The sequence below is a fragment of the Geotrypetes seraphini genome, chromosome 2, assembly GCF_902459505.1.
Source record: "Geotrypetes seraphini chromosome 2, aGeoSer1.1, whole genome shotgun sequence".
Taxonomy (NCBI): Eukaryota; Metazoa; Chordata; class Amphibia; order Gymnophiona; family Dermophiidae; genus Geotrypetes; species Geotrypetes seraphini.
The window spans coordinates 209,442,448-209,457,734 of record NC_047085.1 but is presented as its reverse complement, the minus strand read 5'-3'; the positions used below and the strand labels follow the sequence as shown (position 1 = coordinate 209,457,734).

The following is a 15,287-nucleotide window of genomic DNA, read 5'->3' as shown; positions in this document are numbered from 1 at the left end:
TCCCTCTGCAGCAGCAGCGTTTTCCCTACCCCCTTTCCCTTCCCGCGGTTTGGCTGTCTCCCTTAGTCCCTTCCTGCCCCCCCTTCCCTTCCCGCGGTCCCGACAAACCTTCCGATTCCAGCAGCATCTGCAGCATTCTACACACGCTGCTTTGGGGCCTTCTACTGCCCAGCAAATCAGGGCAGTAGAAGGCCCCGAAGCAGCATGTGTAGAGTGCTGCAGACGCTGCTTGAATTGGAAGGTTTCAGGACCCGCAGCCCTTGCCGGACCCGAAGCGAGCTCTAAGGATTTTGGGGTATTTTACGCGGGCCCAGCCGGAGCAGGAGGAGAAGCCTGGGAGCCAGGAATTAAAGTCCGTTGGAGGAGGGGAGGAGAGCAGCTCCTCTCCCTTCCAGCTCCGGTCCGGCCCCCGCTGACAACGCCCTGGCCAGTTCACACTCCGAAGCCGCAGGAGACGCGGCACTGTACGGCCTCTTCTTTCTGCTGCCACGAGTATGGGCCATGCGCACGCACACTCCTACCTGCGGATCCCTACAGCGCATGCAGGTGGGAGTGCGCATGCGCGCTTAGGGCTTTATTATATTAGATAGTAAAAAATTACTTAGCTCAATAGATCTTGTAAGTTCATAGAAGTTCTTGTAATTTCCAAGCCGGTGGGAACTGATGCAGGAAGTGCAATGGCGTTCTTAATCAGCTGGCATCCAAAATTTGTATGCTCCCAAATACCCCAAACCACAAAAGGTGTACAAAATAAACAGTCCAAGAACCAAAAAATGTAAAAAATAAATTACTTCAAATCCTCGTCAAGGTCGCAGTGTTTTTTGCACATTTTCATTTCTTTAAAAAAGACTTTAATTTTATTTCTTTTGTCATGGCAGGGCCTGCTTTGCGGCCTCTGCCAGCAGGTTTCGATTTTGCTGAGGCCATCTTTCCGTCTATGTCCAGGCCGGTCACAGGCTTCAAGAAGTGTAGCCGTTGCCAGCGCACAATCTCCCTCACTGACCCACATAGGTGGTATATTCAGTGTTTGGGACCTGACCATCGTCCAGAGTCGTGTGTTTGCTGTGCTACCCTTCAACCTCAAACCCGCAAGCATTGTCGAGTTCAGGTGGAGAAACTCTTTGGCGGTATGGATCCCCTTGCCCCGGTCTTAACCTCGCATCCAGTCAGACTTACAGGGGTTCTGCCTTCTGCCTCAACCTCGGCCTCGTCTTTGATCAAGCCTGCCTCGTTCGACAGGGCCTCGTCCTCGAGTAAATCTGCTAAGTCTTCTCCTGACGAGAAGCTTGCCTCGCTGCCTCCCTCAGGTCAGGTGCCAGCAATGGTTATCAAGCTGCCTAAGAAGCATGTCTCCAAGTCGAGTCGTACTTTCTCGGAGACAGTTGCTACACCAAAAGTGCCAGATCCTTGAGTCTCGCAGTCACTTTGGAGGCTCTGATCCAGACCATTTTGGATCATCAGTTGGGTAATATACTTGCCAAACATACTCCTGCCTCGACTCTGCTTCCTGCAGTCCAGCCTGAGCACTTAGCATAACACCTGGAGTCGAGTCCTTGGCAGGGCCTCGAGCTGAATCTCCTCACGGTATACAAGGAGTCGAGTCCTTGGGAGTGCCTCGAGAGGATTCCACACTGATTCTTTGCAAGTGTCTCATCTGGAGCATAAGCACACTATTCAAGGAGCCGAGTCCTTGTCAATGCCTCGAGATGCCTCGACATCAAGAGCTCAATCTCTTGTGGTGTCTCAATCTCAATCTCCAGGCCTCATTCCTCACATAAAGCATCGCCCTTCCCAAGGCATAGGGCAAAGACTCCTCGACTTTCTTCTCAGCAAGACCTGCCTGGTTCGAGGCATAGTTCTCCACATCAGTCGAGGCATCCATCGAAGCACAGATCCTCTTTTCGAGACATGCCTCGTCTCTTTACACCTCGAGGCTATTCGAGGCTCTCTACTCCGAAGTCGAGGACACCACCTCCATCTGCTTCTCCTGCGAGGGATTCTTCTCCCAATAAGTCATCTTTACCTGCATATTCAGGTCTCAGATGTGAGTCCTCCAGGGAATCTTCACCCTCGTTCTCTGCTCTTCGAGGCGCTTCGAGGTCACCTTCCCCTCGAGGTTAGCCTACCTTGGAACAGATATCCTTTTCTTCTTTCCTACATCAAATGAGTAAGGAACTCAATATTAATTTGGACTCTGATTCCAAATACACTACTGAGCATTTAGAAAAAATGGATATGTCTCGACCTCCTGCGGAGTCTCTTAAAATACCCATACCCATTAATAAACTTCTTTCTCAAACTTTCAAGAAGAACCTTGAAACACCTTATTCCATTCCTGCTTTACCAAGCAAGCTAGAATCCTGTTACAGAATGGTCCATTGCAAGAGCTTCGAGAAGTCTCAATTATCCCATCAATCCCTTCTCATGGAGTCCTCTTTGAAAAGGAACAACCCTTCCAAGGTTTATGCCACTGTCCCTCCTGGAAGAGAAGGCAGGACCATGGAAAAGTTTGGTCGCCGTTTGTATCAGAATTCTCTGATGGCAACTAGGGTTTTGAATTACAATTTTTTCTTCATTTCTTATTTCAAGCATTTGGTTGGCACACTGCCTGCATATTTCAAATATGTTCCTCAACATCATCTTGCAGGTTTTCAGAATACCATTACCACTCTGAATCAACTCCGCATGCATCTCCTTCAATCTTCCTATGATGCATCTGAGCTTTCCTAGAGGGTCACTGCCTTCTCAGTGGCCATGCGCCGGCTTGCCTGGCTTCACACTGTTGACATGGACCCTAATCTTCAGGATCGCCTCGCCAACATTCCTTGTCAAGGCAATGACTTGTTTGATGATTCCGTCGAGGAAGCCACTAAGAAGTTGTCTGAACATGAGAAGTCATTTGCTTCCATCATTCGTCCTAAGCCTAAGCATTCCACCTCTAAGGGCTTCAGGCGTCTAACATCATACCAGCGGCGTTTCCCACAGAGGGCTGCTCCTTATACCAGAGTGCCTCCTAAGAAACAACCACAGCAAGAGAGGCAGCAGAAACCTCAGAATCCTGCTGCTCCTAAGGCTTCTCAACCTTTTTGACCGTCTAGTACATAGCATGACCTCCATTGTTCTGTCTCTGTCCTCTCCCCTTCCCATTGGAGGTCGTCTCCATCATTTTTACCATCACTGGGAGATGATTACATCAGACCTCTGGATGCTGTCTATCCTCAAGGAAGGATACTCTCTTCATTTCCTCCAGATTCCACCAGATCTTCCTCCAAGAGAGTATCCTTACAAGCCATCCCAGATCGCCCTTCTTCTTCAGGAAACTCAAGCTCTGCTTCATCTCTGTGCCATCAAGGAAGTTCCCTTGGAACAGCAGAGCAGGGGGTTTTACTCCCGTTACTTCCTGGTTCCGAAGAAGATGGGCAATCTGCACCCCATCTTAGATCTCAGAGCACTCAACAAATTTTTAGGCAAAGAAAAATTCTGCATGTTGTCTCTGGCATCCTTATATCCCCTTCTAGATCAGAACGATTGGTTATGTTCTCTAGATTTCAAGGAGGCTTACACTCACATTCCCATTCATCCAGCCTGGCGACAGTTCCTCAGATTTCGGATGGGAAATCTGCATTTCCAATACAGAGTGCTACCCTACGGCCTGGCGTCTCCCCAAGGGTGTTCACCAAGTGCCTGATGGTGGTGGCAGCAGCTCTGCGGAGCCATGGTCAAGAGGTATTCCCGTATCTGGCTCATCAAAGCTTCATCATCTCAGGGGGTTATTGTAGCGACCCAACAGACTATTTGGGTCCTTCAAAATTTGGGGTTCGAGGTCAACTTCCTCAACTACAGCCCTCTCAAACATTGAAGTTCATCGGAGCTGTCCTGGACACTATCCAGCTCAGAGCATTCCTTCCTCAGCAACGTCAGAATGCTCTCCTTTGTCTCTGTCACAAAGTGTCTTCACTGCCAACAATTTCAGCAAGACACATGATGGTTCTACTAGGTCATATGGCATCTACCATTCACGTGACTTCTTTTGCCAGACTTCACCTCAGAATTCCTCAGTGGACCCTGGCATCCCAGTGGGCGCAGGCTTGCAACCCACTCTCTCAACACATCAAAGTGACTCCTTAATTAAGACAGTCTCTCCGTTGGTGGATGCTCTCTTCCAATCTCTCCAGAGGTTTACTGTTTCAAACACTCCCTCATCAGAAGGTCCTCACTACAGATGCCTCGACCTATACTTGGGGGGCTCATCTCGATGGTCTCCGTACTCAAGGCCTTTGGTCCAGCATAGATCGTCAGTGTCACATCAATCTGCTGGAACTCAGAGCAATCTTCAGTGCTCTCAAAGCTTTTCAGCATCTTCTTCACAACCAGATAGTCCTCATTCGAACAGACAACCAAGTCACCATGTATTATATCAACAAACAGGGAGGAACTGGATCTCTCCCTCTTTGCCAGGAAGCTCTGAAGATTTGGAATTGGGCATTATCCCAGGACAAGCAGGCAGCATATTCTTGACTGAAGGGTGACGGCACCGACGGAGCCCCGGTACGGACAATTTTAGAGTGATTGCACTCTAAGAACTTAGAAAGTTCTAGCTAGGCCGCACCGCGCGTGCGCGAGTGCCTTCCCGCCCGACGAAGGCGCGCGGTCCCCAGTTTCTTAGTTTCTGCGGAGCTAAGAAGACGCGTGTTTCCAACGGTTGTTGGATACTCTTTTTTCGCCTTCCCGCTCGCGTATTTTTTCTCGTGAATTTCTTCACGTTTTATTATTTTCTTTTTTTCTTGATAAAATTAAAAAAAAAAAAAAAAAGTCTATTTTTTTTAGACTCTTTTCGGTCGGCCCCGGCGGGGCCTGTTGGCACCATCGAAGCCTCGGGCTTCAATTTTGCTACAGCCATTTTTCCCTTCATGCCCCCTTCACCGGATTTTAAAAAGTGTCAGCGGTGTGCACGCCCTATTTCTTTATCCGACCCGCACAAGTGGTGCCTTCAGTTTTGGGTCCGGACCATAGGGCAGAAACATGCACCCGCTGTAGTTCTCTTCAAAAGAGAACTTTGAAGAATCGCCAAATTCAACAGCGGATTCTTTTCGGTACCGCTATGGAAATCCCACCAGCATCGACTCCGGCAACTTTCTCTAAATTGACACCGGTGATTTCGACACCGCAAGATGTATCGTCTGTGTCGCACCCTGTAGGTAAGCCGGCTAAGAAGCCATCCCCTACTGTTCTTGGCCCGCCAGTCGAACAAGCAGTGAGCCAAGTCCTGCAGACTGCGCGCCGGACCCGCAAACGCTCCACTCCCATAGAATTCACTGTCTCTTCATCGGCATCGACTTCGCCTGAGCGTCGAGCTGCACCGCAGGTACCGAGCAAGAAAAAAGCGGTACCGGTGCCATCGGGATCGTCTCTGGATGAGCGTATAGCATCCATCCTTCAGGTCCAGCTTAAGGAGCAATTACAACACCTGCTCCTGGCTCTGCTAACTCAGAACCTTCCGGTGTCGGTTCCCACTGAGCCTACGGTACCGATCGTCGACCAGCCTATGTTGTCGGCATCGACGTTATCGGCACCGCTTAAATCTGCCTCTTCCATGTCTATGCCTATTTTATCGGCAGAGCCGAAGTCTCTTCGACGTACGGCTCACTCGGCCTCTGATCCGGTACTGCTCTGTGACACCCGTCCCGCTTTACAGTCACCGGGTACGGTGTCGATGCGTTCAGGCAAATTGGTACGCAAAACTAGGCATACCGATTCCTCTACTCCTCTATCTCAGGGCCGTCTTCCATCGGTATGTGACCCTGATTTATGGGATGACTCCGATGATCCCCTCGGTACCGAGGAGGATTTTTCATCGGATGAGGCTGACCCATTGGTGCAGGATCCTGCTAGTAAGCCAGAGCACTCTTCCTTCACTAAATTTCTGAGGGAGATGTCAGACACCCTTTCTCTCCCCTTGGAGTCTGATTCTAAAAAGTCAAAAGCATTCCTGGAGGCTTTGGACTTTGACCAACCTCCCAAAGAATTCTTAAAGTTACCCCTTCATGATATATTAAGGGAAACTTTTTACAAAAATCTGGAAACTCCTCTCACCATTCCAGGAGCTCCAAGGAAATTGGAATCACTTTATAAAGTAATTTCTATTCCAGGGTTTGACAAACCTCAGCTTCCACATTAATCTTTGCTGGTGGAGTCAACCCTAAAAAAATCTGCAGGCTCTAGTGTGTATGCCTCTGTCCCTCCTGGCAGAGAGGGCAAGGCCATGGACAAATTTGGTAAACGACTTTACCAAAATGCTATGCTGGCCAACCGTTCAGGTAACTATGCGTTCCACTTCTCCTTTTACCTGAAACATCTTATCCAGCAGATGGCCACTTTTCAAAAATATATTCCTGACCGCAAGCTTTCGGCTTTTCAACAATGCACTGCCAGTCTCTTGCAACTCAGGAAGTTTATGGTCCGTTCCATCTATGACACTTTTGAACTTACATCCCGAGCTACTGCTATGTCTGTAGCGATGAGACGATTGGCATGGCTTCGCGTCTCAGACCTTGATGTGAACTACCAGGACCGCCTTGCCAATGCTCCCTGCCTGGGTGATGAGCTGTTTGAAGAATCTCTGGATACCACCACTCAGAAGCTTTCTGCTCATGAGACGAGGTGGGATACTTTATTGAAAAACAAAAAGAAACCCCCTCCTCCTCGTCCTTTTAGACAGCAAACGTCGTATCAGAGGCGTTTTTCTGCTCGGCCGACTCAGCCTCAGCCTCCTCAGCCTCGGAGGCAATGGCAACAACAACAAGCTCGCCAACAACAGCCGCCTGCCATAAAGCCTGTTGCTCAGCCTAAACCGACTCAGCCCTTTTGACTCGCTTCTCCAGGGCATTGCCAGTCTTCCTCCCTCATGTCCTCTTCCACAGCCCATAGGAGGTCGACTAAACATTTTTCTGACTCGATGGGAAATAATCACCACTGACCAGTGGGTGCTCTCTATCATAGCCCACGGCTACTCCCTCAATTTTCAGACTCCTCCGCCGTTAGGCCTTCCAAAAGAGTCTGCTTCCAACAAGTCTCAGTCCCTCCTTCTCGCTCAAGAGGTTCAATCCCTCCTTCTTCTCAATGCCATCGAATAAGTTCCTCAAGATCAGCGAGGTCAGGGTTTTTACTCCCGGTACTTTCTAGTTCCCAAAAAGACCGGAGACCTCAGACCTATATTAGATCTCAGAGATCTCAACAAATGTTTGGTCAAGGAGAAGTTCAAAATGCTCTCTCTTGCCACCCTCTACCCTCTTCTCACTCAGGGCGACTGGCTATGCTCCCTCGATCTAAAGGAGGCTTACACACATATTCCTATCCATCTGACATCCAGGCAATATCTACGCTTTCTCATCAATCAAAATCATTATCAGTACAAGATGCTACCCTTCGGTCTGTCCTCCTCTCCCAGGGTATTCACCAAGTGTCTGATTGTGGTAGCGGCCTATCTCCGCTCTCACCATTTTCAAGTCTTCCCTTATTTGGACGACTGGCTGATCAAGGCTCAATCTCCTCAGGCGGTTCTGCTTGCCACCAACCAGACCATTCACTTCCTTCAACTGTTGGGTTTCGAAATCAATCTACCCAAGTCGCACCTCATTCCGATTCAGCGACTTCAATTCATTGGAGCCATTCTGGACACTGTTCTGATGAGGGCGTTTCTTCCTTCCAACCGCCTTCAGACCATCCTTCATTTCTGTCAGCAGGTGTTTCAACAGATTACCATCTCTGCAAATCATATGATGGTGCTATTGGGGCACATGGCATCCACAGTACATGTCACCCCCTTCGCACATCTCCACCTGCGTACTCCTCAATGGACCCTAGCAACCCAGTGGTCGCAAGCGACGGATTCTTGCTCACAACACATATCTGTGACCTCGTCTCTTCAACAGTCGCTTCTTTGGTGGTTGACATCTTCAAATCTATCCCGAGGTCTACTGTTCCATCTACCTCCTCATCATTTCGTGATCACCACAGATGCATCCCCTTATGCCTGGGGAGCTCACTTGAACGAATTCCAAACTCAGGGGTTTTGGACAGTCCAGGAAAAGAAATACCACATCAATTTCCTGGAACTCCGAGCGATGTTTTATGCCCTCAAGGCGTTTCAACATCTTCTCTTTCCTCAAGTACTACTCATTTGCACAGACAATCAAGTTGCAATGTACTACATCAACAAACAGGGAGGGACGGGCTCTCGCCTGTTGTGTCAGGAGGCCCAACGGATTTGGTCTTAGGCGACAGCTCGTCATTTATTCCTGAAGGCTGTCTACATTCAAGGGGAGCAGAATTCCTTAGCGGACAATCTCAGCAGAATTCTCCAACCTCACGAATGGACTCTCGACCCCTTGACTCTCCAGGCCATTTTCACTCAATGGGGCACTCCTCAAGTGGACCTTTTTGCAGCTCCTCACAATCATCAGCTGCCCCTGTTTTGCTCCAGACTCTACTCTCCTCACCGTCTGGCACCCGATGCATTTCTCCTGGATTGGACCAATCTCTTCCTTTATGCATTTCCTCCTCTACCGCTCCTGCTGCGGACGTTGTTCAAGCTCAGGAGGGAACAAGCCACCATGATTTTCATCGCTCCACGGTGGCCCAGGCAACATTGGTTCTCCCTTCTACTTCAACTCAGTTCCAGGGAACCCATAATTCTTCCACTGTTTCCTTCTCTGCTTACTCAGCATCAGCAGACCCTTCTACATCCCAACTTACAGTCTCTGCACCTGACAGCTTGATATCTCTCGGGCTGACTTCGGCTCACTCACTCCTTTCTCAGCCTGTCCGTTCTATCATTGATGCTTCCAGGAAACCGGCCATGCTTCAGTGTTATCGGCAGAAGTGGTCTCGGTTTTCTTCCTGGTGTCTTTTGCATCACCATAATCCCATGTCTTTAGCAGTGGGACTGGTGTTAGACTATCTTCTTTCCTTGTCTGACTCTGGTCTCAAATCTACTTCTATCAGAGTTCATCTTAGTGCCATTGCTGCCTTTCATGAGCCAATTCATGGAAAACCCCTCTCGGCTCATCCTTTGTTTTCTAGGTTCATGAGGGGCCTTTTCAATGTGAAACCACCTTTCAAGCCCCCTCCTGTGGTCTGGGATCTTTCCGCTTTAATGAAGCCTCCTTTTGAACCTTTGGCCACAGCACATTTCAAATTTCTTACTTGGAAAGTGGTCTTCCTTATAGCTCTCACTTCTGCCAGAAGGGTCAGTGAGTTGCATGCACTAGTGGCCGATCCACCTTTCACTGTTTTTCACCATGATAAGGTGGCTCTCCGTACACATCCAAAGTTTCTCCCTAAGGTTGTGTCTGACTTTCATCTTAATCAGTCCATTGTCCTACCTGTATTTTTTCCAAAGCCTCATTCTCATCCAGGAGAAGAGGCTTTGCATACCTTGGACTGTAAACGTGCTTTGGCTTACTATCTTGAACGCACTAAACCTCACAGATCATCTCCTCAACTATTTTTGTCCTTTGATCCTAACAAGTTGGGTCATCCTGTATCTAAACGCACTCTATCCAATTGGCTTGCTGCTTGCGTTTCTTTCTGTTATGCTCAGTCGGGCCTGACACTGGAAGGTTCTGTCACGGGCCACAAAGTTAGAGCTATGGCAGCGTCTGTAGCTTTCCTCCGCTCCACTTCCATTGAGGAAATCTGCAAGGCTGCTACTTGGTCCTCAGTTCATACTTTTACATCTCACTATTGTCTGGATGCATTCTCCAGACGGGATGGACACTTGGCCAATCTGTTTTACAAAATTTGTTTTCCTAATGGCCAACCTTCCCTCCATCCCTCTTTTTGTTAGCTTGGAGGTCACCCATCAGTCAAGAATATGCTGCCTGCTTGTCCTGGGATAAAGCACAGTTACTTACCGTAACAGGTGTTATCCAGGGACAGCAGGCAGATATTCTTGCGTCCCTCCCACCTCCCCGGGTTGGCTTCTTAGCTGGCTTATACTAACTGGGGACCGCGCGCCTTCGTCGGGCGGGAAGGCACTTGCGCACGCGCGGTGCGGCCTAGCTAGAACTTTCTAAGTTCTTAGAGTGCAATCACTCTAAAATTGTCCGTACTGGGGCTCCGTCGGTGCCGTCACCCATCAGTCAAGAATATCTGCCTGCTGTCCCTGGATAACACCTGTTACGGTAAGTAACTGTGCTTTCCTTCACAACACCTTCCTGAAAGCTGTCTACATTCAAGGAGAGAAAAACTGTCTGACAGACAAATTGAGTCATCTTCTGCAGCCTCTCGAATGGACACTCAATTCCTCGCCCTTCCATCACATTTTTGCTCAGTGGGGAACTCCTCAGATAGATCTCTTTGCATCTCCCCATAACAACAAACTGGATTAGTTTTGCTCCAGGATATACTCTCCTCACCGCCTCGAGGCAGATGCTTTCCTTCTGGAGTGGACGGCTCTGTCCCTCCATTCCCTCTGATTCTCAAGACTCTTGTCATACTCAAACAGGAGCATGCCACCATGATTCTGATAGCTCCTCGGTGGCCCAGGCATCCTTGGTACTCCCTTCAACTCAGCACCAGGGAACCTCTGCTTCTACCAGTATTTCACTCTCTGCTTACACAGAGTCAAGGGTCTCTACTTCATCCCAACCTGCAGTCTCTACACCTGACAGCTTGGTACCTCTCCACTTGACTGACTCTCTACAGTTGTCTCATTCTGTACAGGACATTTTAGAGGCTTCTAGGAAGCCTACCACTAGATAATGCTACAATCAGAAATGGGCTAGATTTTCTGCTTTCCATTCATCACAAGGAGACTCAATCTACCTCCTTGTCTTCAGATTTGGAATATCTGTTCCATTTGTCTCAATCAGGCCTCAAATCCATATCCATTCGAGTCCATCTCAGTACAATTGCTGCTTTTCATCAGCCTATTGAAGGGAAACCCCTTTCTGCTCATACTGTGGTTTCCAGATTTTTTTCAGTGTCAAACCACCTCTCAAACCTCCTCCAGTGGTTTGGGATCTCAATGTTGTTCTTGCTCAATTGATGAAGCCTCCTTTTGAACCAATGGATAAGGCTCATCTTAAATATCTCACTTGGAAAGTGGTTTTTCTCATTGCTCTCACGTCTGCTCGCAGGGTCAGCGAGCTACAAGCTTTAGTTGCAGACCCACCTTTCACGTGACAAGGTGGTCCTCCGTACTCATCCTAAACTCCTACCTAAAGTGGTTTCAGAATTTCATCTCAATCAATCCATTGCACTTCCAATGTTTTTTTTCCAAAGCCTCATTCTCATCCTGGAGAAATAGGTCTTCATACTCTGGACTGTAAGTGTGCAAAGAACCAAGCCACACAGATCTGCTCCTCAACTTTTTGTCTCTTTTGATCCAAACAAGTTGGGACATCCGATTTCCAAGCGCACCATCTCCAACTGGTTAGCTGCTTGCATCTCTTTCTGCTATGCTCAGACTGGACTGCATCTACAGAGTCGAGTCACAGCCCATAAAGTCAGAGCCATGGCGGCATTAGAAACATAGAAAGATGACGGCAGATAAGGGCTACAGCCCATCAAGTCTGCCCACACTGTTGACCCTCCTTATTAAGTCTAATGACCCCCTTAAGTATAATTGTAACTACTGCCACTCTACTGACCCGTTCTTTCAAGTCTGTACCCTGGAGACCCTATCCCTTGGCGTGACCCTCGTAGGGATCCCACATAGGTATCCCATTTATTCTTGAAGTCTGAGATGCTGCGTGCCTCGATCACCTGCACTGGAAGCTTGTTCCAATGCTCAATCACTCTCTCTGTGAAGAAGTACTTCCTGGCGTCACCACGAAACTTCCCTCCCCTGAGTTTGAGCGGATGACCTCTTGTGGTCGAGGGTCCCTTCAGAAGAAAGATATCATCTTCCACCTCGACCCGTCCTGTGATGTACTTAAATGTCTCAATCATGTCTCCCCTCTCCCTACGCTCTTCGAGAGTGTAGAGCTGCAATTTGCTCAGTCTTTCTTCGTACGGGAGATCCTTTAGCCCCGAGACTATCCTGGTGGCCATCCGCTGATTTACGGTAATGTGGCCTCCAAAATTGCACACAGTATTCCAGATGAGGTCTCACCATGGTTCTGTACAATGGCATCATGACTTCAGGCTTCCTGTTGACAAAGCTTCTCTTGATACAACCTATCATCTGCCGTGCTTTAGATGAAGCCTTCTCCACTTGAGTGGCTGCTTTCATGTCAGCACTGATGATTACTCCTAAGTCTCGTTCTGCCATAGTCCTGGTTAGTATAATTTCTTTATAATGTCACTGGGGTACTAATAGTTAAATATTAGTGGAAGTCAGAAAAATATTAGAGTTCAAATAAAAGAACTGTCTTCTCATTCAAATTGGTAACCAAACTTCAGGATTGCAACCGTCACGTTTGAAAGTCACTCAGAGGTATAGAGTTCTTCAAGAAGAGAGTTGCGCCCTCTAGTGATGAACCAAAGTATATTTTTCAGTCGTTGCAACTTTATTAGTTCTGGTTATGCTCCAAGTTTGATTACAAAAGTAAATAAATAAATAAATGTCTTTACAGTCTTTCAAACATTTGTATGAAAATACTTTGTTTTTTCTTATCTTTACAAATCTTTTCAAATGAACATCGCTCTGTGAGAAAATTGAGAGCAGCTTGATAATTCAGTTTATAACAGGTTCGGGGTCTCTACGTGGCCCCGTTTCGATTCCTTCTTCAGGAGACCCTATTGTATGTAAATTGAAAAACCTTTTCAATGCTGATAGAATGCTTCAAGTTTGCGATGTGGTAACATCGTCAAAAGAACGCTGTCGGTTCTGTGAATTTAAACTGTCAGAGAAAACATAGCATCAGCTGTCTGGTTTAAAAGAGTACAGGGGGAGGAGTCCTGGTTAGTAGCTTTCCTCAGATCTACTCCTAATGAAGAAATCTGTAAAGCTGCCACTTGGTCCTCGGTTCATACTTTCACCTCTCATTATTGTCTGGATGCTTTTTCCAGACGGGATGGCTATTTCGGCCAGGCAGTGTTACAAAATTTATTCTTCTAAATTGCCAACACTCCCACCATCCCATTCTAGTAAGCTTGGAGGTCACCCACATGTTGAGAATAGGCTGCCTGCTTGTCCTGGGATAAAGCACAGTTACTTACTGTAACAGGTGTTATCCAGGGACAGCAGGCAGATATTCTCACAGCCCACCCACCTCCCCTGGTTGGCTTCTCTGCTAGCTATCTGAACTGAGGAGGCATGCGCGCACCTGCGTCAGGTGGGAAGGCACTCACGCATGCGCGCTGCGGCAGTCGTGAACTTTCTAAAAGTTCTTCAAGCAAGTCTGCTTGCGAAGCTGTCCGCATCCGGGCTCCGTGGATGACGTCACCCACATGTTGAGAATAGCTGCCTGCTGCCCCTTTCTAACACCTGTTACGGTAAGTAACTGTGCTTTATACTAATGCATTTTCAAAGTATTTTGAAATTATGTAAGGGGTTCCATGTTTTCCAGACACTGTGTAGATCTGGGTAAGCTGCTATATGTTTTCTTCATTGTTTATTTAGAATGACTGTTTCAAGTTCTTATTCACACTCATTAAATATTTGGGTAGGAAAACATTTTAAAGATATTGTTGAATTTCAAAGATTTTAATTTCAGTCAAACAGTGTAGGACCTTTATATCCTGTGTTTATTTTGTGTTTTTGCAGACTGCATCACTGTAGTAACCAGACAACACCTGGATCTTATCAGGAAAAACTTGTCAAAAAACTGGAAAACATGTGCACGCAAACTGGGCTTGAGTGAGCCAGAAATTGATGAGATAGATCATGATTACGAGAGGGACGGTCTGAGAGAAAAGGTTTACCAGATGATGAATAAATGGATCATGAAGGAAGGCTCCAAAAATACCACTGTGGGAAAGCTGGCGGTAGCCCTCTATGATTGCCAGAGAACAGACCTTCTGAATTCTTTGATAGCCATGATTCAGGGACAAGCTGAACTATAGATATTAGACTATAAAATTATATGAGATGTGTTTGAGGGTTCTCTGCAGGCTTTGCAGAGCAATGTGAAATGCACATTATGATCCTAACTTTGGACCCTCAGAGACCATGTCCTTAAATACCATTTCTCTTAAGGTGGTATAAATCATGACTGCCTGTCACATGGAACTTGATTTCTAATTAAACTCTTTGCAAGACCATGTCGACTTTCCCTCTTGGAAAAGAATCCTAGATTAATACTCTATTCTGTTGAACTTTGCACTTTTTGCCCATCTTATTGCTTCAAAATAATTGCTAAAAACTGCTTAAAGTTAGATGGGCATCCTTACATAGCTGAAAAGATCTATTTTGGCTTTTAAAGACTTTCGTACTACAAGTTTACACTTCTTAAACTTTATTTTGTTATGAAATGGACAGTGCTTTTATAATGACTTGTATTGATTCTTTGGAAAGGGGGAGGCTTGTACTTAGCATACCTGTAGCCTTTTTAATGCTAATGTCAAAAATCTCCAGCTGGTACCTGAAGACTAAATGATGATGTCATCTTCCTAAGGATGTAATTTCAGATGTCCCTTGCTTAATTTTTAAATAAATAAGGCTTTACAGTAGATTTGTCTGTGAAGGAGGTGGGCACGTTCTGCTTTCAAGTAGTGTTTCAGAGTTCGAATGACAGACTTGCAGCTTTTGGGAGCAACTAGAGCAGGGATTAAAGTGGATAAATTCAAGTTTTGATATGTCGCCTAATCGGGCTTCAAGGCGGTTTACATAGTTAAAAAGGGGAAACATAAAAAATGTATACATAATCAATAGGACAGACAGCAGGTAGTAATGAAATGCATAATAAAACAAAGATAAAAACTGAGATGTTAGAGAAAATGGGGAAGAACTACATTATTTAAAGTGAAAAGAGGAAGTATGGAAGAACCAGGGGGAAGGGAAAACACAGAAACCAGCAATAGTGTTGGTCTAAAATGCATGTAAAACATCCTTATATGCATTTTAGACTTGCACTATTGTCTGTTTCTGTCAGAGGCACCCAAACAAAAAATTTATACGGGACTCCTCAGTGAGATGGATGGAGTCTGGAAATAATTGTAGGGTGAAAAGTCATTTGCATTCCATGTTCCTCAGCTTGCAGGAATATGTTAAAAAAAATTACCCGAGTTTGTCCGTCAAGCCCCTTCCCTTCCCTTGTTTAAAAGCAGACTGAAAACCCACCTTTTGATATAGCTTTCAATCCTTAACCCTACTCCTCTGCCCTCCAACCCAGCCAGCT

The 15,287-nt window shown here is 46.8% G+C and overlaps 1 protein-coding gene across 2 annotated transcripts in view; it reads left to right on the top strand.

The window, feature by feature from the left end:
* Positions 1-14,619, top strand: part of RIPK1 (receptor interacting serine/threonine kinase 1) — a 151,065-nt gene extending 136,446 nt beyond the window's left edge. For both annotated transcript variants that reach the window (XM_033934845.1, XM_033934846.1), the window contains one exon: positions 13,715-14,619. In XM_033934845.1, coding sequence (XP_033790736.1) covers positions 13,715-14,013 — 299 coding nt within the window. In that variant the 3' untranslated portion in view covers positions 14,014-14,619. The remainder of the gene's footprint in view (positions 1-13,714) is intronic.
* Positions 14,620-15,287: the final 668 nt, after the last annotated feature.